Source organism: Chinchilla lanigera, unplaced genomic scaffold (assembly GCF_000276665.1).
Source record: "Chinchilla lanigera isolate Chin_1 unplaced genomic scaffold, ChiLan1.0 scaffold00106, whole genome shotgun sequence".
Classification (NCBI taxonomy): Eukaryota; Metazoa; Chordata; class Mammalia; order Rodentia; family Chinchillidae; genus Chinchilla; species Chinchilla lanigera.
This window is the reverse complement of record NW_004955507.1, coordinates 2,801,964-2,823,147: the sequence shown is the minus strand read 5'-3', so window position 1 is coordinate 2,823,147 and position 21,184 is coordinate 2,801,964. Positions and strand designations below refer to the sequence as shown.

At 42.3% G+C, this 21,184-nt stretch overlaps 1 protein-coding gene and 1 long non-coding RNA gene across 6 annotated transcripts in view; one reads left to right on the top strand and one right to left on the bottom strand.

Moving 5' to 3' along the window:
* Pik3ap1 (phosphoinositide-3-kinase adaptor protein 1) overlaps window positions 1–17,366 on the top strand; it is a 112,883-nt gene extending 95,517 nt beyond the window's left edge. For 4 of the 5 annotated variants that reach the window (XM_005407578.2, XM_005407579.2, XM_013506164.1 and 1 more), the window contains 4 exons: window positions 4,851–5,006; window positions 9,260–9,330; window positions 10,440–10,558; window positions 17,185–17,366. In XM_005407578.2, coding sequence (XP_005407635.1) covers window positions 4,851–5,006; window positions 9,260–9,330; window positions 10,440–10,558; window positions 17,185–17,242 — 404 coding nt within the window. In that variant the 3' untranslated portion in view covers window positions 17,243–17,366. The remainder of the gene's footprint in view (window positions 1–4,850; window positions 5,007–9,259; window positions 9,331–10,439; window positions 10,559–17,184) is intronic. The other variant, XM_013506162.1, reaches the window with a different exon arrangement.
* Window positions 14,067–20,690, bottom strand: LOC102018626. The gene is made up of 3 exons (XR_264374.2): window positions 18,489–20,690; window positions 16,881–17,015; window positions 14,067–14,180 (listed from the first exon to the last, which is right to left on the bottom strand). It is a non-coding gene; the product is annotated as an uncharacterized LOC102018626 (long non-coding RNA).
* Window positions 20,691–21,184: the final 494 nt, after the last annotated feature.

The following is a 21,184-nucleotide window of genomic DNA, read 5'->3' as shown; positions in this document are numbered from 1 at the left end:
TGTGTCATGTATCACAGACCCATAAGTACCTTGTTTCTACTCTCATAGTTATGGCTCAGTAACTTGCCTTTCTCCTGTGGTAAGCTCCTGAAGGGCAAGAACATGTCTGCTTTGTGCTCTGAATCCCCAGTGTGCAGGAAGGACATTCACACAGCTCAGAAAGTCTGATTGGTTTTAGTAAAATGTCTGGTGACACCATTGATTCCTCTCACGAACACTTACTGAGCACAAGTCACCCAGCCAGAAACAAAGACCTGTGAGCCACTGTCCTTGCCATCTGATAGCTCATAGGTTAGTTGTCTTTCTGTTCATGTAGGATTGGTTTTCCCTTCTAAGGCCAACCCCATGACACTTTCACAATGTTGTGTAGAAAGTAGTAGCCTCACTAATGTTAATGCTTTTGACTGTTATAGGGAAAAGTGGTTAAAGGTTACAACCTTGGCAGAAGGTCAGAGAGTTCATCCTAAGACTTTTGTTTGTTGTCTGATTTTAAATTTACGCCACCACTCCCTTAACTCAGGTGTATCCACCTTCCCAGTGGAGGAGTGGAGTAAAAAGCAGAGGGGGCAAAAGTCTGGCTCAAGGTCTGCACAGTTAGGGGGTGGGTGGGGGGTGGGTGTCAGATAAGAGGGCTCCAGAAGGAAAATGACCAAGTTATTTTCTAAAACTAGAGCATGTGGACCCAAAAGTAGAAGTGTTGATTAAATGAAACATTCTAAGATCTTAAATATGGCAGCATGAAGTCTGTGATTTGGTGGTGGCTCCATGTCTGAAGGCCTGGGAGTCTGTAGTATGTGCTCAGCAGGCTGGGCTCAAGAACTGAGGCTTCTGGTATCATCACATCTCTCTACCCGCTGGGCTCCACCTGGTGCTCCTGGAGTTACTGAAGCAAGATGAACACACATGCAGAGAAGCGGGGGAACACAGGCATGAATCCTGGGGCCCGCAAGGTTGGGGTCAGATTTCCGCTCACTATGAAGTGGGAACCATGGGCAAGATATTTCACCTCCAGGAGACTCAGTCCTTATCTGCAAAATGGCAAAAAAAAAGTGCCCACTAGCAAGGAGTCTGAGTATAATCTGCGCCCACTACAGTCCCTGGCACATAGAAGCACCCTAAAACCATCTGCTGCTGTAGTCACACACAGGCTCACACATGTGCTGGCACCAGAGTGAGTGTACTGGGCCGGGAGTTACTACTTCAGGTCAAGCCTTAGGGCCATAAGTTTTGAAACATTACACCAAGTTCACTCAAAGCCAATTAGGGTCCAAACAAGTGATTTATACTCTCTAGTACCTATAGTTTAAATCAGAATGGTCAATGTCTAAAAGTTTCCAAAACAGCATGAATTTAGTCCCCTCCCACCACTGCTCCCCAGGAAGCAGACCCTCTGACAAGGAAATTTTGGGGAGTAAGAGTTTAATTATTTTTATTTTTAATATTAGGGACTTTAATTAATACCATGACTATTAAAATATTAAGCTTATATAACTGAACACCATGTTAGCTCTGCATTGCTATAACAAATACTCCAGATGACCACCTTATAAAAACAAAAAGATTATTTTGGCTCACAGTTTTAGAGGTTTCAGGCCCTGATCATTTGGCCCTAAGGCAACACATTATGGCGGGAACATATGGCAAGCAAAATTCTCTGAAATGAAAGAAGTGAGAGAGAGGAAAAGGCCAGAGTCTGACTCGCCCCTTCAAAGGGATGCTCCCAGTGACCTAAAGACCTCCTACTATGCCTCACTGCCATCTCCCGTAGCGCCAAGCTGGGACCAAGCCTTTAACACATGGGCCTTTGGGGACATTCCAGATCTGAACTATAGCAGACACTGAGCAAGAATGACTGGAGTGGCCAGGCATGATGGTGCATGCCTGTAATCCCAGCACTCGGGAGGGTGAAGCAGGATGATCACTGCAACTTTGAAGCCAGTCTGGACTACGTAGTGAGACCCTATCTCAAGAATGACAAGTTGGCAAGCAATCTACCAATCTACCAGGGGAGAATGTTCTAGCCAAGGGGCCCCAAGTACCTTCTTATTTTTGAGTTATGCCAGTGAGAGATAAACAAACTAGGCCGTTTTTGTATCTACTCCCATCAGTCATTGGTGAGGCCCATTGGGAGGGTAGTATTTTAATTTGGCCATGAGAGAAAGCTTTAGGGAATTGAAAGTTGGACCCTGAACTGCAGGGTGAGGCCCAGGGGAATCAGAATATCTGTGAAAGATAAGACATCCTTTATGGTTGAGTAGATATGACTTATTGGTTAGCTCTGTAAACCAGGTTATGTATTACATACTAGTTTGTAATGACATAGCCTATGAGCTCCTTGTGGGCTTCAGAGCTGCTGTATGTATCCTTGAAGGGGCAAGAAGGAAACTGAGGGTGTGAGGTGGGCTAGGATATATAGGACTGGGCCCACTTACTCTGCTTTGAACACTGCAACTCCTTTTAAAAACATGCTTTGTGTGTTCAGCTTCTTTTGTCACTAGAAGAAAGAATTCTGCTTCACTAAAAACAAAAAGCATATGAAAACCATTGGCACACTATTACATTGATCTATAGGAGCAGTAGGGCTGCTGAGTGGCATTTCTTTCTAAAGGGCCTTCTCTAAAAATGTAACCTACTCCAAACACAAGGACTGACTCTTAATTTGGAAACTTCATTTGTCTTAGAAAAGAAAAATTATGATTATTTTCTGTAATTTGGGTTACAACTCTAAGGATAATTGAAAATTGAACTTCTGTTCATAATAACTTGACCATTTTTCTTAAGCCCCATGGAGTAACTTTGCTGTCCTTGAGCTGGTACAGAGTGTTAATGGCATGGGAAATCAGTGAGGGGCTGCTGGGACTTGTGGCTTGTTGAGTGCTGTGGTCCCATGGAGAAGACAATCAGTATTTGTGTTCTGGGTGTGTCCTGTAGGCAGAGGAGCCAGCTGAGTCGTAATAAACCTGGGTTCTGATCCCCTTTGTGTCACTGAATCACTTTATGATTCAGCATCATTCCTTTAACCACTCAGTTCCCTCACTGGAGTTATACCTGGCTTATCTACTTAATGGAGAAATCATGGAGCTCAGTGGGGAAAATACAGTAATAGCACAGGTGCAAACACTTTGGGAAAGTGCTATGCGATACAATAATGAAAGTTATTCCTGATATTGCACCTTTAGGCAAAGAATGTCAGGATTTTGTCAACATTTACAGTAGCTCACCTGATTTTTTTGAACTTTTGTTCCCCAATTTTTTTCCCGTGTGTTTTACTTTCCTTTCTCATAGAACTGGTGAGGGTAGAAAATTGCCATCTCAAAGTTACCTAAGCAGACAGGAACCGCTCTTTAAAAGGTGATTTTTAGAAAGGTAGGTCAAAGATGAGAGGGAGACGAAAAGTATGACCTCTGTGTAGGCTTTGAGATCCCATGGATCACACCCATGTAACAATGAACTCCCTATTCTTTGCTCAAATGCACTGCACAGTTTGTAACCAAGGGATCCCCAGGAGAGAAAAAGATGCTGAAGTACTGAAAGGGCCAGGAAGCTGGTTGAATACCAGTGCCTATGGTATCCTGGATCCAGAAAGCTTGGGCCTATGCAAAGGAATAATCTACTTTTAGTGGTCTTTATGCTGAACATGTGTGTAGCTTGCTAGGCCCTGTCCTCATGCAGCTCTTTCATAAAGTTCTAGTATATTCATTTACCCTTTTGGGCCAACTTCTGGCTTTATGAGCAGAGCCACCTCTGCCACAGTCTCTCTGAACTTCTGGTTGCTCCCAGCACATGGTAGTAGAAAGGTGGGAAGCAAGTGGTACCACAAGGATAAGAGCACAGGTCTCAAAGCTTATCCCTCTTCCTTCCCAACCTTCCCTGCTTCCATAGCAGGGGCTGCAGTGGGAACTCCGAAGAAGGGGCTCATGTGCTTTACACTTAACTGAGGAGGAAGTTGCTGCCAGCACCACTGAGATGTCACTCTGCTCAGCAGCAGGGTTTAGAACCCAAAGGTGGAACTCTAGGAAAGTATAAAGGCGAACCACTGGACAGGGATAAGCCAGTAAAGAGGTCAAGTAGTAGTGCTTTGCTAGGTAAAGGAGCACTTTTCTTTATCACTAACCAGCCTTGCCAGTCAAAAAAGCTTTCAGGGACCTGAAGGACCTCCTGTCATTAACTCTGTGGGTCACTGCTGCCAATATGGGCCATCCACCCCCGATCCTCCCACCTTCTGTGCACCATGTGTTAAGGGAGCAAGTGAGGAAGTGTCCAGACTCTCATACCAGCATCTAAATCCCACCTCTACCATTTCCTGCTGTGTGACAGAGATGCAACTTCACTTTCCTGTGCCTAATTTCTGTAGAAGATGATAATAGCTTTGATTTCTTGCCTGTTAGGGGATTCGATGACTGAAGAATATGGAAGGTCTTAGAATAAGCCTGGGGCACAGCGTGGCCTATTAATGATGGCCAATGATGCACGCACCCCCTCCTCAGAGAAGGGCATAATACAGAGGTGAACTGACTCCCTCAAGCTACACAGCTGCTAGTAGAGGAGCCGGGAACCCAAGCCCCTGTCTAACCATGTTTCACCCACTCCCTGCAAGTGGAGAAACATGCAAGTGTTTCTCTGCTGTCTTCTCACATCCTGCCATCCCTTCCTTCCATCTCCTAGCCTGGCCACACAAGAGTCCAGGTTTCAGTGCTGATATGGGCAGGAGAACAATCCAGTGCTCACTCTTCCCCTCAGGCTCCTTCCAGGCTTGGGGGTGGAGGAAAGCAGGTGGAGTCAGGGCGGGTAGCAATCAGGTAGGTAACAGTCTGCTGTCTTCAAGCTTATCCCCATTCCTCTGATTCCAGACTTAGAGATCACAGTCCCCATCCGGCACTCACAGCACCTGCCTGGGAAAGTGGAGTTTGGAGTCTATGAGAGTGGGCCCAGGAAGAGCGTCTTCCCCTCCAGAACAGAGCTAAGGCGTGGTGACTGGAAAACAGACAGCACCTCCAGCACAGCGAGTAAGTGGGGTGGGGCCTGCAGTGCCCTCACCATTGTACTCTAGCTGGTGGCTTGAGGCATTTGAAAACATTCTCATAAGCCCCATTCTGTCATGGGCCCAAAGATCTCAAGAGGGAGCTGATTAGATTTTGAAAAGTGTAAAATATGGGGAACAATTAGCCTGTAAAGTTTGCTTTTATCATGTGAAGCTAGCTTATATCCTTTTTATTAAGAAAAAAAACTAATAATAATAGTTAACCATCACTGAGCATTGATGATCTTTGAAGCTTCTTCATAGATTGTCCTCTTTATTTTTCCATAGCAAGACAAAACTTCTTTAAGAGGTACTTTGACCTCTATTTCCCAAGGAGGGAAGTTAGAGGCTTAGTGTCCTGACTGGGTTAAGTAGCGAATGTGGTCAAGCTGGGTTTAAAGTCAGACAGTCTGGATCCAGAGCCAATGCTCTTAACCCCTACTTCTTGCGGCTTCCCCAGCTGGGTTAAGGAGAAGGTGAGAGCACAAAGTCAAACGCACTAGAAAACAATGGTCTCAGATTTGAGAATTCTAACTTTACAGATGGTTCAGGATCTAATTAGGATATGCTTCCTTTGAGCTTGAATGGGAGTCTGATTGCATAGACAATGCCCACTGATGGACAGGCGAGGGCCTGGGGCTTTGTTTCCACATCCAGAGCCCTGTTAGCTGACTTCAGCCACACTGGCTTCTTAAGCCCCATAAAGTTTCTCTCTTTCATTCACTTTGGTGTTATCAAAGCAGCTAGAAAAGTAATGAAAAGGCCAGAGAGAAGCTGAATTTCAAGACTCGTGTCTCCTTAAATGTGAAGCAGAAAAATCCACAAATGAAATGTTGGCACATCCAACAGCTCATCCAGTCTGGGATTCTTAATCCCCTTGAGAGTGTCATACATGTTCTGGATCTGTTCCCTAGAAAAATGCTTGGTTGTATACACATGCATGTACACACACACACACACCCACACACATACACACACACACCCCAATACTGCCCACCAGTAAACTTAGGTCAAGAATCTCTGTGCTAGTTTCCCTCCTTACTCTATGGATGGATCATTTGTAACCCAGAGTGGGAAAGGTCTTTCTCTAAGGTCATATAGCCTCAGAGGACAAAATTGGGACTACAACCTAGCTCTTTTCTCTTTCAAGTTAATATTCCTGCCACCCTTACCTGTGGAAGCAGACTCAAAGCCTATCACATGACATGGGAAATCTGGACTGGACAAAGAGAAAACCTTCCTGTACATAATGGTGGTGATAATGGGACCTAGAGAGCCCTGAGTCAATTTTGAAATTTAAATTCTGACAAGTTCAGAAAAGGGAGAAAGTTTCTTAGGGACTTCCAGTGGGAAAGAAAGCCAGGGACAGGTGACACTTCTGTCAGACACGTTGGGGAGGGGAGAAGGACTGAAAACACACACACACACACACACACACACACACACAGGTTCGTTCTTTCTTTCTTTCTTTTTCATTAATTTTTTTTTTTTTTTTTTTGTACCAGGAATTGAACTTGGGACCTTGTGCTTGCCAGGCAGGTACTTGTGCCGCTGAGCTATGTCTCCGGCCCTTGTATCTTTCTTTCTTTTCTTTCTTTTTTTTCGTACTGGGAATCAAACTCAGAACCCTGTACTTGCCAGGCAGGCACTGTGCTGCTGGGCTATATCCCCAGTCCTCAGACAGGTGCTTTCACTGATGAAATGTTTGCCTTTTGCTGGTTCTGTGCCAAGCATATTACCATGTGATCTAATTCATTCTGTACAACAAGGCCTCAGTTTCTAGATAAGGAAATGGAGAGTTGGAGAGTTTTAGGCAACTTGAATTCACCTCATCTCTTGGCAAGTAAGCAGGGGGGCTGGGATTCACACCTAGAGCTTTTTGTCCTCTTACCAGAGAAGTACTGCCTTCCAAATAGAAGTTGCAGGGAGGGAGAGTGAGGGTGCTGGACCCTGATCCACCAGCTGGCTCTTACCCCAGAGTCACGTCCTGAAAACAGAACTATTTTTATTATGCTACAGCTGTCGTGACTTGAAAATCACAGAAAAATAATTTCAGGTTACATCTGGTAATAACCAAAAATGTAAGATACTAGTATTATATGTAAGAGAGCAAAAGTTCCATTGCAGAAAAACTGTTGACCTTCTCCTAGGTTGTCTGGTCCAAGTTTCTTATACAGTATGTGGTTATTTTTTCCCCTATTTTTGCACAGAGGACAGCTCTTGCAAACTGAGCTAGACAGTGGACAAAGAACCAGTGCCTGTCTTTAAGGGATTATAACAGAGAAGAGAAAGTACAGAAATAGTATGAGTTAGATGCTCATCTGATCCTTCCTCCCCAGCGACAGAGCCTGGCAAGGCTCCCACCCTCTGGCAAGAGTACAGGTGATAGGGCTGGGACCAGGGGTTCCTGCTAATTGTGCAGCCCAGGGGGATGTGGCCAGAAGTCATCAGCCTGGAGAGGGGCCGAAGCCAAAGCAGTCAAACTTGGGGAGGCAAGGTTTGGAGCCAAGCGTTGGGGTTAAAGACTTAAGAATGCCAAGGGAAGGGACAACAGGATCTGATGGGTATGAATTTCCAGAGTTACAGAGCCAGTGCTTATGACCATTTTTTACTTTCTGATAGCAGATAACCTTTAGAACAATGTGGCTCATTGTGACCAAATGGGAGGGACCATGGTGAATGACGTGGGGAGGCTCAGCCACAGAGAGGGCTAGGGACCCATGTGCCCAGGGCTTGCTTTTAGTTAAGGAAATCTGGAGCGATTTTGATGGCATTTGCCTTGAGTAGATTTTCGTCTGTGGACAGCAGGGGGCCAGGGCAAATGAAAAGGACACTCGTCAGGTGAACAGTGTTATGTGTGGACAGCTGAATAGAAAGGGACTGTGTTTCACGCGCTCCTAATGAACAAACTCTGAATTCCATGGTTTATGAAAATATTTTGATACATTATTTTAGGCATAAAAATCTTCCCCCAGGAGGTAGTCTGAAATTATAATCCTAACTGCTTTATTCAAGCCAGCATCTAAATTCCCTAAATTCATTCCATCAAAGTTGATACCATAACAAAGCAAAACTCACACTATTTCCAAACTAATCAGAGCTATTTTAAGTGGAAATTCAGCAACCCTAAGACTTGGCAGTGTGTTAGTAGCAATACTGGTAATCAAAGTTAAAATTTCCTTGTTGTAGTTGATTAACTCTACTTCCTCCTTCTTGTTTTGTTTTTGTTTTTTTTGGTTTTTCTCTGGTACCGGGAATCGAACTCACGACCTTGCGCTTGCCAGGCAGGCGTTTTGCCGCTGAGCTAAATCCCCAGCCCCTACTTCTTCCTTCTTTTATGCTAGATCACCGTGGTTTCAGGCTGCTTCTAATGCTGTACTGAACAATACAATAGACATTGGCCATATGTAGCTATTTACATTTAAATTCATTAAAACTACAGCAAAATTTAAAATTCATTTCTTGTGTTGCACTAGCCATGTTTCACACTTTGTGCTACATTGAATAGCACAAAAATGGGACATAGCCAGCACAATCTCATTTGGACAATGTTATCTTAATGATAGAGGTGATAAACTCCCAACTCAAGAGCTTTGGGCACCTACACTTACAGTCACAGTTCCTGCTATGAATATAAACTATACTTTTAAATTAGTGTATTGCATTTTTTTTCCTGTGTGTTTATGCTGGGGATGGAATTTAGGGCTGTGGGAAAAAAGTACTCTCTCTACCTTTGAGCCACACCCCCCAGCCTTGCATGTTGTGTCAGAATGTCTCACCCCATATTATAAAGTCTGTCTACATATATGTTACACATACACATTCCTGTATTCTAAGTAGAAAAAAAACCCACAGTAACAAAACTAGCTTACATATTTTAGAGATACTACTCAATAGAGAATCAGAGCACCTCTACTTTCCTGTCAAATCAAAACTCTACTATCAAATAGGATTTTCAAAGGAAAAAGAAGTGGCAGTCATGTTTTTGAAGCACTTAATGTGTAGGAAGCCCTCTGTAAGTGGTAGCTGTTAAGCTGAAAGTGGTAATCAAAAAGTGAGTTATTCCATGTAATGCTGACAGAAAACCTGAACTCTACTAAAATGAGACAGCCACAGTTTGAAGAATAAGTCTTCATCAATTATGTGTTGTTTCTATCAGTAACATACGTGCTAGAGTTCTGCATTTTGTTTTCTCCTGAGCGACTCTACAGTGTGGCTCCCTTTATTTCTACTCTTTAGGCAGCACAAGTAACCGCTCAAGTACACGGAGCCTCCTCAGTGTGAGCAGCGGGATGGAGGGCGACAATGAGGTAAGAGCCAGGGTCCTCACCCCATCTGTCTTGTCCTATGGGTCATTTCATTGCAAGAGATAGAAATTCAGGGAAAGAACCCACACAGAAGAAGTCACATAGTGTCTGTTGTAGAATTCCATTTATATGAAATATTTAGAACGGAAAAATCCGTAGAGACAGAGTATGTATTGGTGTTTGGCAGGGGCTGGAAAGAGAAGGGAATAGGAAGAAATTAACTGCTGAATAGATGCAGTGTTTCCTTTTGGGGTTATTGAAGTTTTGAGACTAGATCGAGTTGGTGGTTGCACAACACTGTGAATTCACTCAATGCCACTGAATTGTTTACTTTAAAATGTTTGATTTTATGTTATGTGAATTTTGCCTCAGTAAGAAGAAAGGAAGCAGGGTGGAAGGCAGGGAGAAAGGAAAGAGACAGAAATCTGCTCAGGTAGTGGTATCTATGAAAAGAATGTAGTGAGTCTCAGGGACTCCAAGGACAGGGATCATGCCAAGGTCTAGATTAGGGGCCAGAAGGGATGCCAGGGGGAGCCAAGGACATTGTTTCCTATGTCCCAGGGCCAGTGCTGTTGTCTGTGATTTTCAGTGCACACCTGCTTTCTTCCTGCCCTGCCCACTGGCCTTTTCTGTGTAGTGGCATAGTCTCTAGCAAGCCAGAAGGCCTTGAACTGAGAGGAAGCTGCTGCTTTGGGCTGAGGCCCCATTCCAAGTTGGCTGAATCTGGGCAAGCGTCTACCCTGATCCAAGGACCAGTGGCTGGAAGAAACAGGAAGGCCCACCTCAGTCACCTCCAACCCTGAGGGCTCCTGAGAGCAGGTCCCAAGGAGAGCATTTGTGACAAGCTTCTCTGGTGTTGACAGTCATGGACCATGTTTTGAGTTCAAAAGATGGATTTAGAGTTCAAAAGATTCGTGAGAATCTGGGCTCGCCTTCTTAGCAACAACAGGAAGACATGGAAGGCTGCTAGGAGGTCTGGGTTGATTGCCAATCTGTAAGCACTCTGCAGCCAGAGCCTGAAGAAGGCTGAGGGCCTTCTGGGATATGGGTGTCCAGCTGTGCTGGTTGCTTCAAGAAATTTTCACCTTTTTTTCTCATCTTATTTGCTGTAGGACAGTGAAGTCCCAGAAGTTACCAGAAGCCGTAGCCCAGGCCCCCAGCAAGTGGATGGACCACACGCCATGCCCTCTGAGAGGCCCCCCAGGGTGCCTCCTCGAGCTGCCTCACAGAGGTAACATTGAAGCCTATAGGAAATTTTTTCCTCACACTCTGAATTCCAGAAAGAGTAGGATTTGGGGACACCTGAGGCAACCCAGGAATGAGACACAGTGAACTGAAATTCCTACTTTTGACATATTTCAGTGTGGGCTTTTCATGTAGGTGATACCTTACTCAGTTAAGTGACAAATGCACTATTTCATAAATGAAATACATAGGCACATGTCAACTTTTAAAGTAATTTTTATTGCATGGTTTCTGTTTTTTTTTAGTTTATTAGTATGTATGTTTACATTCCTTGTGGGAAGTTGGTACATGCACCTAACACATCGTAATTTCTTTTTTATTCCCTTTCCCTTCTACCCCTTCTCCCCACCACCACATCCCTTGATCCTCTTCCTTTGTGTGTGTGTACATGTTTGCAGTACATAATGTGTACATGCCTTGTATGGAGTTTGTAGATGTACATGTTCCTTCTTTTCATCCCTTATCCCATCCCTTCCACCCTCTTCCCTCTGTCTCTATTTTTGTGTTTGGCTGGAAATAAGTTCCCTAGTATCAAATTCCCTTGGCTGTGCTGTGGGGAGGTGTCTTTTGAGGAACAGGCAATAAGAAGGACTTGGAGGAAGACATGCAGATGAAGCAGGCTGGGATACTGATGATGAGCCTGGCTCCAGAGCTACCCACTTGGGGTCACAAATGTCCAGAAGCCAGTGCTGGACTTAGTTAACTTTTAGGTGCTTCAACATTGTGTATAAAATGGGGTTGCTAATAGAACTGTGGTAAGACCTCAACGACACGAGTGGGTTTATATATATATATACAGGAAAGAAGTAAACATCTGGAGATTTGGAGATGAGTATTAGATTAAAGAGAGTGACTGATTTCCTGGGCTCTGATGCATGTCTTTGTTCATATAGTATTTGGGCCTTTGGCAAGAACCTTTTTATGGTCTTGTGGAGTAACAGAAAAAGTGTCAAAGCTAGCTAGTGTGTCTGCCAATGCAGAAAAGACTAACTAGGCTTGTCTCAGGAGTTTGATGTTTTGATGATTAAAACATAATATGCTGAGGAGGGGAGACTAAGAAATAAAGAAGTATTTTTTTCAACCAGGACATTTTTTTTGCATTCTGAATCTTGTAAACTAAAGCTCATCAGTGAAATTTGTTGACAGAATGCTGCAAGGCAGATTTTCTGGTTTTCTAGAAAAAGAGACTGAGTTTGAACTTTTCCACTTCTTCTTTTGCTATTTACCAGTTTTCTCTGTGTTCCCTACAACATCTGTGTACTGTTGCTACATGAACCATCCCAAGTTATGTTTCCCGGGTATATCCTGGAAGGCACATATTAGAATATTACTTTCACACAGAGTAGAAGTAGTCCCGTCCTGAATTTCCATTAAGTCCTATTGCTTGAGAATTGCTATAGTAGATGATTGAGGAGGCACCTTACCAAGAACATTTGTAGTAATGAACATCACTGTTTAATGAGGGAGGTGGGAGGTAAGTCAAACACACAATCATCTTGTTTAATTCTCTTCAGAACCCTAAGAGGTGGGAATGATCACATTTTACAAAAGTGTGTGGAAACTGGGATTTGGTGTTGGGTGAAGACTTGCTCTGTGTGACAGTCTTTTGGTCTTTGTGTTACATCTGCTCCAGAAAGTCTATGTGTCAGGGAAGGAGATCCAAAATTCAACAATTTTTATTGCTGAAGACTGAGGGCTTCGGAGGTAGTTGTCTAATTGTAATAAGAAAAAAATTCTCAAGATTGAAACTACAGCTACAAAGATTCCATAGGATTTTGTTACTAGAAGAGAAAAAAATTATTAAGGGAATGAGTTCTAGATATTAAAGGACAGAAATTAGATAATTTAAATATGTGAAAAAGAGAGGATAGATTAACTATTTGGGGAGTCTGGAAATATACTGGGATAAAAATGGGGAGAGAAAAGGAGAAAAGTACTTTTGCTAAAGGAAGTATCTGAGCTGGGCACAGTGGTACAGCCCCGTAATTCCAGTTACTTGGGAGGCTGAAGCAGGAAGATTGCAAGTTCAGCATCGGCTGAGGCAAGCGAGGGAGACCCTTGTCTCAAAATGAAAAATAAAATTAAAATGGGGGCGTGTTGGTGTTAGAGTTAGTGCTTGAACGGTTGCCCAGCATAAATGAGGCTCTGGGTTTGACCCCCACCCAGTATCACAGAGGAGGAGGAGGTAGCAGAGGAGAAGAGGAGGCAGCTGGTTGTGTGGTAGCTGGTGGTGGTGGTTGTGGGGATAGAAGGAACAGTATTTGCAAAGAAAGTTACAGTTGAAGTAGTTTGAGCTTTATATTCATTTCTGGTGTGAAAAAAGATTTCTAAGGATGCAGTTGTGTTGTATGTATGCAATTTTCCTAATAAAATGAGGCAATCTTTGAGCAGGGAATAGAGCAAGCCCCTTTCCAAATGGCTTGGCTGGCTGATGGGCTGAAAGGAGGGGGCTGTGCCTGGTTTCACCTTGACCTGGGAATTGGCAGCCATGTTCTCCTGACCCCTCCCCCTCCAACAGCACTGCTGAGTGCAGCCTTCACCCTACTCATCATTCTAGTCAGTTCTAGTCTAGTCTTCTGCGTACTCTGCATGCTACAAACCAGAGCCTGAATTTCTTTATGGCTTCCAAACCTCTATCTCCAACTTCTACTTACTGCCGTTCACCGGGGATCTTCACCCAATGTCTCATAAGCGTCTCAGACACAGCCTGTGCAAAACTGAGTTCCTCAGCCTACCTGCCATCCTCTGACCCAAGCTGCCACCTTCTCAGGAATTCCCATCTTGGGCTTGAGCACCATTCTCTTCCTTCCCTAAGCCCCAAGTGCAAGAGCGTGTCTCTCTTACAGCTCTCACCCTTGGCTACTTTGTCTGCAGGCTCTACCCATTCTCCTGCCCTTTCAGCTCTTAGATCCACCTCCTCCTTGCCATCTGCTAGTGCCAAGTTCATCCTTGGAGGCCCACACTTACCTCCCTGCCTCCAGTCAGTCCCTCCTTCACACTGAACCAAAGTGCACTTTCTAGAACACAAATAACTGATGATATCATTTCCTGGCATAAGAACCTTCAAATTTAATTCTGTGTGTTTTGGTGTGTCCTGGCTTGCTCAGCCTCAAGTCTTACCTCTTCCCTGTGCTTTACCCCTTAGGATAGCTGTGCTGTTTTGTATTCTTTACCCAATCTGTTCCTTTTGCCTAGAATGCTTTCTACTTCACTTCCAATCTCTACTTAGAACATTTTTATACATCCTTTAGGATTCACCCTAAACATCACCTTCCCTGATGTCTCCATGCAGAGCCCCCCACCTCCTAGAATGTCTATTCTAAGACATTTCTCATTGCAAACCTTGCTTACCTGTCTGTCTCTTCAAGTGGTAGTAAACTTCATGAAAATAGAAACTATTTTTTATTTAATTTTTTTTTCTATTTTCCCAGTGTTTGCACATAAGAGGGACTCAATAAATGTTTATTATGTAAATGAAGGGATAGATGAAGGAATGAATTCAGGGTTGGACTTTATTAGCCCTTAAACAATTAGCCCAGTGCAGGTGGGTTATAGATGGTGGAGGAGACTTCCCATTCCCAGCTGCTGTGAGTTCTCAATATATTCAGCTGAAGAAACAAAGAAAGGAAGATGATGATAAGAACAAAAGCAGATGCATTATATCTTGGCATGGAATTTCCCTTGCTGCTTAGTCCTTATAGATGGGCAGCTGACAGTGCTATGCTCTGTACTATTGTCGTGCCACCACTAAGGGGAAAAAAGCCAAATTTTTACTGAGCCATTGTCTGTTTCAAACTTATTTTGCTGTTCCCTGGTGATTTTCTATCACTAGTGATCATGCACTCCTACTCCCAGCAAGGCCTGTGCACTCTTACCAAGGACCTGCTGCTGGAGGCCTCCTTCTGTTTGATGATGTGAAGAGACCTGTGGAGTCCCTAAGAGGAACTGGAATGCCACGATGCAAATGGACTTGGGATAGAGCTATTTTTAATTAATAGAGAAGTTTAAAAATTATGTTAAACAATATGTATGACTATACAAAAGCATATGACTGAAGCCCTGCTATTTTAAAAGGAAGTTAACCAACTTGCTTGATTGCTTGATTCTTGAATCAAACTCACCATCAGTAATACCTCACCTCCAACAGAGAGAAAGCAGCCAGTGCCCAAGTATCATGGGACAATCATCTACACCTTCAGCTTTCCAGTGTTCTGGAGAAGTGGTCTCTCCACAGGCCACCCTGCTTTGGATTTAGTACCCCTTTACTTCCCTGGTTCTGCTATATCTAAAATAACAAATCCATTGAGGCATCAAACTCTTGCTGGAGTTGCTCATCACAATGAAACAGAGCTGGCATAATAGCAGGTACATCCCAACTGCAGATTGGGCAGCAGAATGAGAGAGGGGAGCATACAGGGAATCATGATTATCTTGGAGAGGAAGGTAAAATAGGCTCAAGGGAGAAGATCTTATAGTAGACCTTTAAGTCTTAGAAAAAAATGATTAGCATTACCTCTTGAGTGCCTACTCTAAGCCAGAACCTGTGCTACCTACTTTCCTACTGTAATCTCCAAGTCACACATATGCTAATGTAGCTTTTATTACCTCCACTTGGCAGACGAAAAAAGAGCTTAAAGCAGTTAAACTTGCACACATCTGTGTGTGCATAAGCATCACTGTTAGATATTCCCACAGGTTCTGAACTTCCTTGTTAAAACACCCTATACTGTTTTCTGATTTTTGCCTATCTGTCTCATGTACACATCCACAGTATCATAAGAGCCAGGTCTTTGACAGTTTTAACTACTGTTATACAACAGATGCCGGAGTAGTTGCACAGTAGACAAATGTTTGTTGAGAAGAAAGAGAGTTTGAAGAGCGATTCTTGAACTGGCTTGTGTAGTAAGTGGTATCAGCTAACTGCCCTGCAGCATTCTACTATAAGCCTGCAGTTTATAGTGCAGTTTGAGGAGACAGAGGAGATTGCCTTTTTGTTTCACTGTATAAAGCTCAGTCACTCAATGACAAATAGGGATTGGAGCAAGACCTCCTGAAGATTTCTGTGGTTACTCTTTGCTACTTCTGCCTTCCTTTCCTGTTCGTAAGACAGCCCCCTTTTTCCCAACTCTGTTTTCATTTCCTTGACCTACACATAAGTAATTCAGAAGACATTTAGTAAATATTTACTCACTGACTCATTCAATCCTTGAGCATGCAACTCTGGGGTAGCACAATTCAGTTACAGCACCTGACAAAGCTCTCTTTCTGGACTTATTGACTTGCTTCCCAGAGAATTAAATATTGGTTTTACAGCACACATAGGGAAATGCCATCTGCAATTGTTGAACCTTTCTGTAAACAGACTCACCTAGTCTACCTGGAGTATCACTCAGGATTAAAAAATCATCCAGAATAACATGGAGAGGAACTTCTAGGAAAGCAAATGCAGAAATGCAAAAACATAGTGATCCCATGAGGAAATAATTGTTGAGAAGCAGACTGGAAATTGTCAATTCCTCTCCCAACAGGCCTGCCTCACATAGCAGGGCTCCTGCCTGGCTGCCTATTGAATCACTTATATTTTAACATCTAGGTTTTATTACTACTTAAGTGCGATAAGGTCAATAGATTAGGAGACAATTGCCTTTGAAATGCTGCTATGTTAACATGCACAGTTCCCAAGAAGAGGGGACCACTACCTTGGGGGAAAGTGTTACACAAAGCAACAAAGTTGGTCAGGAGCAGAGGAATGGAAAGGAAGACAAGGGCAAGGGTAGGTGAGTGGATTTAGTATTGAATAGTTTGGATAATTTTAGTGGGCTTTGGTGCATTGCAGCTGTCTCTAGTTGTCTGGTACCTGATTCTGGGTGGTAAGGGCAGGTTGGATAGTGGCTCCAAGGAGGTGGCTGGGCTCTGAGTCCAGAATGAGTGGTTTGTATATCAAAGGCCTATATGATGCTTGTAGACAGACAGGCAACTTGGTTAGGAATTAGTCAAGCATTAGCTATTCCTGGGAGGGGTGGACCCACCAGGATTAGCAAGTCCCCAAGAGGGCAAAGCATCAAAAAACAAAAGACATGGTTGTCAGCACAAGTGGCTGGGCAAGGGACATTATTTAAATAGTCTTGATGCTTGAGCCCTATGCTCTAGAGATAGAATGTGTCTGAGACAGAGCCTGGAAACTGGTATTTTTTAAACTCCACTGATGATTCTATTTTACTTTTTTTTTTTTCTGCACTGGGAATCAAATTCACGATCTCACGCTTGCCAGGCAGGTGCTGAGCTACATCCCCAGTCCTTTTACTTACTTTTTTAAAGATGGGGTTGTCCAAGATGTCCAGGGTCACCTCAGACTTGCAATTTTCCTTTTCCTAATCCAAGAATCTGGGATTACAGGTATCACCACCATGCTTGGCTGCTCCACTGGTGATTTTAATGTACAGCTAGAATTGTGAGTCACAGCTGGCATGTGTGTCACTCAGATATTCAGAGTGTGTTGTTTCTTGAGTAACGTGCCCTTTTACAGTATACCAAGTTTGCTACAAGTTGTAGATGCCCAAGAAATACTTATGAAATTAGTTTCTAATACAGTTGCTTTATCTTTCATTTCAGGCCTCCAGCCAGGGAGACCTTCCATCCTCCTCCACCTGTTCCACCCAGAGGTCGCTGATTCCATCTCCTAAACTCTGCCTACTTCAAAACATTAAGACTTGCAATTTTCAGCCTGTTAATGATGTCTTCATGTTGCATTTTCTGGTGTTAATATTGACCTTAAGATCCACTCTCATTGCTGATATTGTTGCAGTTCTGATGGTTTGGGTTATCCCTGAAGAAGACATTATCAAGGCATGAAAGAGTGAACAATTAAAGACTCTGTTCACCATCATCAAGAATACTGATCCGTATTCTTGTTTGCCAAAAACAAACAAGCAAACCAGACTTAATCAGGATACTTACCTCTACTTTCCCATATCTGAAGCCAAATAAGATTGATTAGAAATGTACTTACAGGTGATTATACTGCAATGCACTTATATTACTCCTCATGTGTTTGCTAGTCCGGCCTAATTTCTAGAAATGATTATGGTGTAGGACTTACAGTATTCAAGTAAGAAAATAAGTGGCCTAATTTTAAAATAATTCTTCTGCTTGCCCGTGTATTTAAGAGGGTCACATACAGCAAACTGATAAAGACCTTAGAAAAGGATGAGTCCTAACTTCTCTTGTATGTAAGGCAAATCTGAGGTCCCATAGAAATTTAGAACGAAGAGTTCTCAGTTATTTAGAGGAAGAGATCTGGACCTATTGGTTTTAGGTCACCATACCTTCCATATACAGCAAGCTAATTCCTCTTTTCTTTAAGATATGCCCAGCTGTAGAAATTCATCAGTAAGGCTGGGCATGGTAGCACATGCCTGTAATCCCAGCACTTGGGAGGCTGAGACAGGAGGATGGCTGTGAGTTCAATGCCAGCCTGGGCTACAAAGGAGTTTAAGGCCAGCCTGTACTGCACAGTGAAACCTGTCTCAAAAGAAAAAAAAAAAAAAAAGAAATTGATCAGTGATTTTAAGCCTTCTTGAAGTTTCTCCTTTTCACATCTCCCAGACAGGTAGCTACCAAGTACTTTCTTCAGTTTGGACACTTATACCTCAGTATGCTTTTAGAAACATTGATTTTGCCAAGGAACAATGAAAATGGTTAGAACTAGAAGCATAGCATTACAAGGACCTCACTTACTTGCTCTATTGCCTTTTAAGTCTTTGTTCTGGCCATAAAGAGAGAGAAAGATCCTTAATTATTTTTCTCTGCTAAGGGATCTGAAAAGGAAGAACCTACAATAGAAATACTTTGAATATTTTATTGTATTTTATTCTTATATTAAAATAAATAGAAAACATAAAATTCAAAGTACTCACGAGAAACTTGCGTGTCATGATTGTGATGCACTTGGGTCAGGGGTGGAACTGATGGAGAGCAGCAAGTTAAAAATATCAAGACTTATGTCCTCTGTAGATATCTGTTGAACATCCAAGCTGGCTGATTGTGCATAAAAGAAGAAAAGGAAAGAATCTAGATGAAAAGAAAAAAAGGAAAGAATCTAGGATTATGTTATCAAAGAATGTTTCTAATGGTTAGGAAAACTGTTTTATTCTCTATAAAAGCTACCACCCATTGTCACATAAATTTACTCAGCTTCCACATACTAACCACATTTGTACACATTTTATAGGAATACTGGAATATATGATATAATAAAAACTGGAATTCAGTATAGTGAGGATCAGAAACTAAACTATAAGCAGGTATCTAAAGAGAATGTTATAAAGTCTTCTCTATGATGCTTTGGGACACAGTTCTGCTGCCACTTTTCTTTGTAATTTTTTACAAGGTGGCTCAATAGCAAGTGAGGCAGTTGGTCATATTCACTGCAATTACATTTTTCCTTAACCACAGAAGGTACAGTGGCTTCTAATTCCTAGGCCAAATTGTTCTGTCACTGTATATTGAAATGCAGGGGGAGATAACCCAACCATATAAGCAACAAAGTGTGAAGACTGAGAGACTACAAAGAGGTTGATGTTGTGATCAAATTATTTAACTTGACATACTTAATAATGTGAATAAGCTTTTGTGCTTAGCCATTATGACACAAAGTGAGATTATGGAGATGATTTTATTGAATATTTTTACATGTTAAGCTGAGTTACCTCCCTTCCTTTTCTTTGGTTTGTTATTTTAAAAAAAGCCTGTAGTCTGTTTAATATCACTTCAATAGCTAGGATTTTTAGATCTCTCTGTCACATGCTCCAGGAAGTGAGTTGCTTTTCTCTGCACCTCCCTCACAGAATAGTGTATGTTTTTACAGCAGCTTGGTGGAGGACACATTATTAACAAATTTATTTCTGAGAAAAGCAAGTGGATAATTTGGATAATTCTAAAAGATTCATCTTACACCATCAATCTTCAATATTGAAGAATCTGCCTGTATAAATATTTGCTTTGGTTTAATAAATAATGTTTATTTCCAAGGAAGTTATAAAGAATATAAAATAAGTCTTCATTCATTCCTGTCGAGATCCTGTGCTTACCATGGTACTCAGAAGATGAGTAGGAGGCTGAAAAATGTATTCTGAATCATGAGGCACACTTGGAATTCATTTGCTTGTAGGAGCATTAAAAAAAGTTCCCAGATCCCCAAGGCTCACGTTAAGCCACTGTATAGGAGAAAGTGTCTTATCTATTTTCATGGTATGAGCATGGTGTAGGGAAGGGAATGTTGGTTTGCAAGTCAGGAAGCTTCAAGTTTTGGATTGCTAATAACTTGAATTCACATAATTTGACTATGTAACCACATAGGTCTGTGTTTCATCATCTGTGAAGCAGAGTTTTATATTTGGTAATAGTCCACATCCTTTCAACACTACAAGCTTAAGGCTAAGGTTAAGGCTAAGGCAAAGAGTGGAGAATCTTGAGGGATACCTTCACCTAGATCCCAGGTATCTTTTTAAAATCATGTTATAGCTACTGTTGTTCGCCTTTTATCTTCATTATAATAGATGTTTAAAAAATGAGTGGGAGATAGTGAAATATAAATGACCTAAATTGGCCTTACTTGTTGTTCAGTCCAAGAAGCAAATGTTTTCAGTGACTGCTTCCCAAAGAAAGACCTCAAAGCAATCACAAAGTTTGTTTTTTTTGTATCGGGAGTCAAACTCAGGACCTTGCACCTGCCAGGCAGGCGCTGTGCCACTGAGCTATATCCCTGACCCCACAAAGATTTTTTGGTGTATAGAACATTTCAACTAGAAAGTGGCAAATAGCAGCTGGGTGTGGTGGGCAAGTAGTCCCAGATACTTGAGAAGGCAAGTAAGGAGGATTGCTTGAATCCAGGTGTTGATGACCAGCTTAGGCAACAACATAACAAGACCCCATGGGGTGAGGTGGCGGAGTGGCAAATTGCAGCAGCCCTTCATCACTTCCCTAAAGTAAACAACTGGCAAGACAAAATAAAAAATAGAATTTTAAAGAAAAGGTAGCAGATGATGAACTCAGAAGATATAATATTTTCTACAACTTTGGATGTTTGTGTTTATCCATAATGAAAATAAAAGATTCAAATTGTGGTTTTTCTGGATTGACTCATTTATTTATTTTTATTTTTTACTTTTCTTCTGGTACCAGGGATTGAATTTACGGCCTTGTGCTTGCTGGGCAGGCACTGCGCCGCTGAGCTAAATCCCCAGCCCCTGGATTGACTCATTTAAACTATCATAGGATGTGCAGCCACTGGGAGAGGTAGGGTTTCCTTTCACTGGCATTTCCCCCTTCTTTTTTGGTGTCAGGGAATACAGTCATTAATCTAGATGAAGAAACTAGTGAAATAAGAGGTATCAATATTTTTCACTCTCCTCAATTGCCCTTTCCTTCACTAAACTTTTCCAAATCCCCACTGAGATAGACTCTCTCCTTTTCCCATCACACACTGCTCATTCTCTGTGCAACATTTGCACAGCTGCTCACATTTTGTGTACTTTTTTGCATTCTGTCATCATGCCTGTTCTCTGTTGTATGTAAGGTTTCTGGGTTTAAATCTACCCATGTCATAATATAC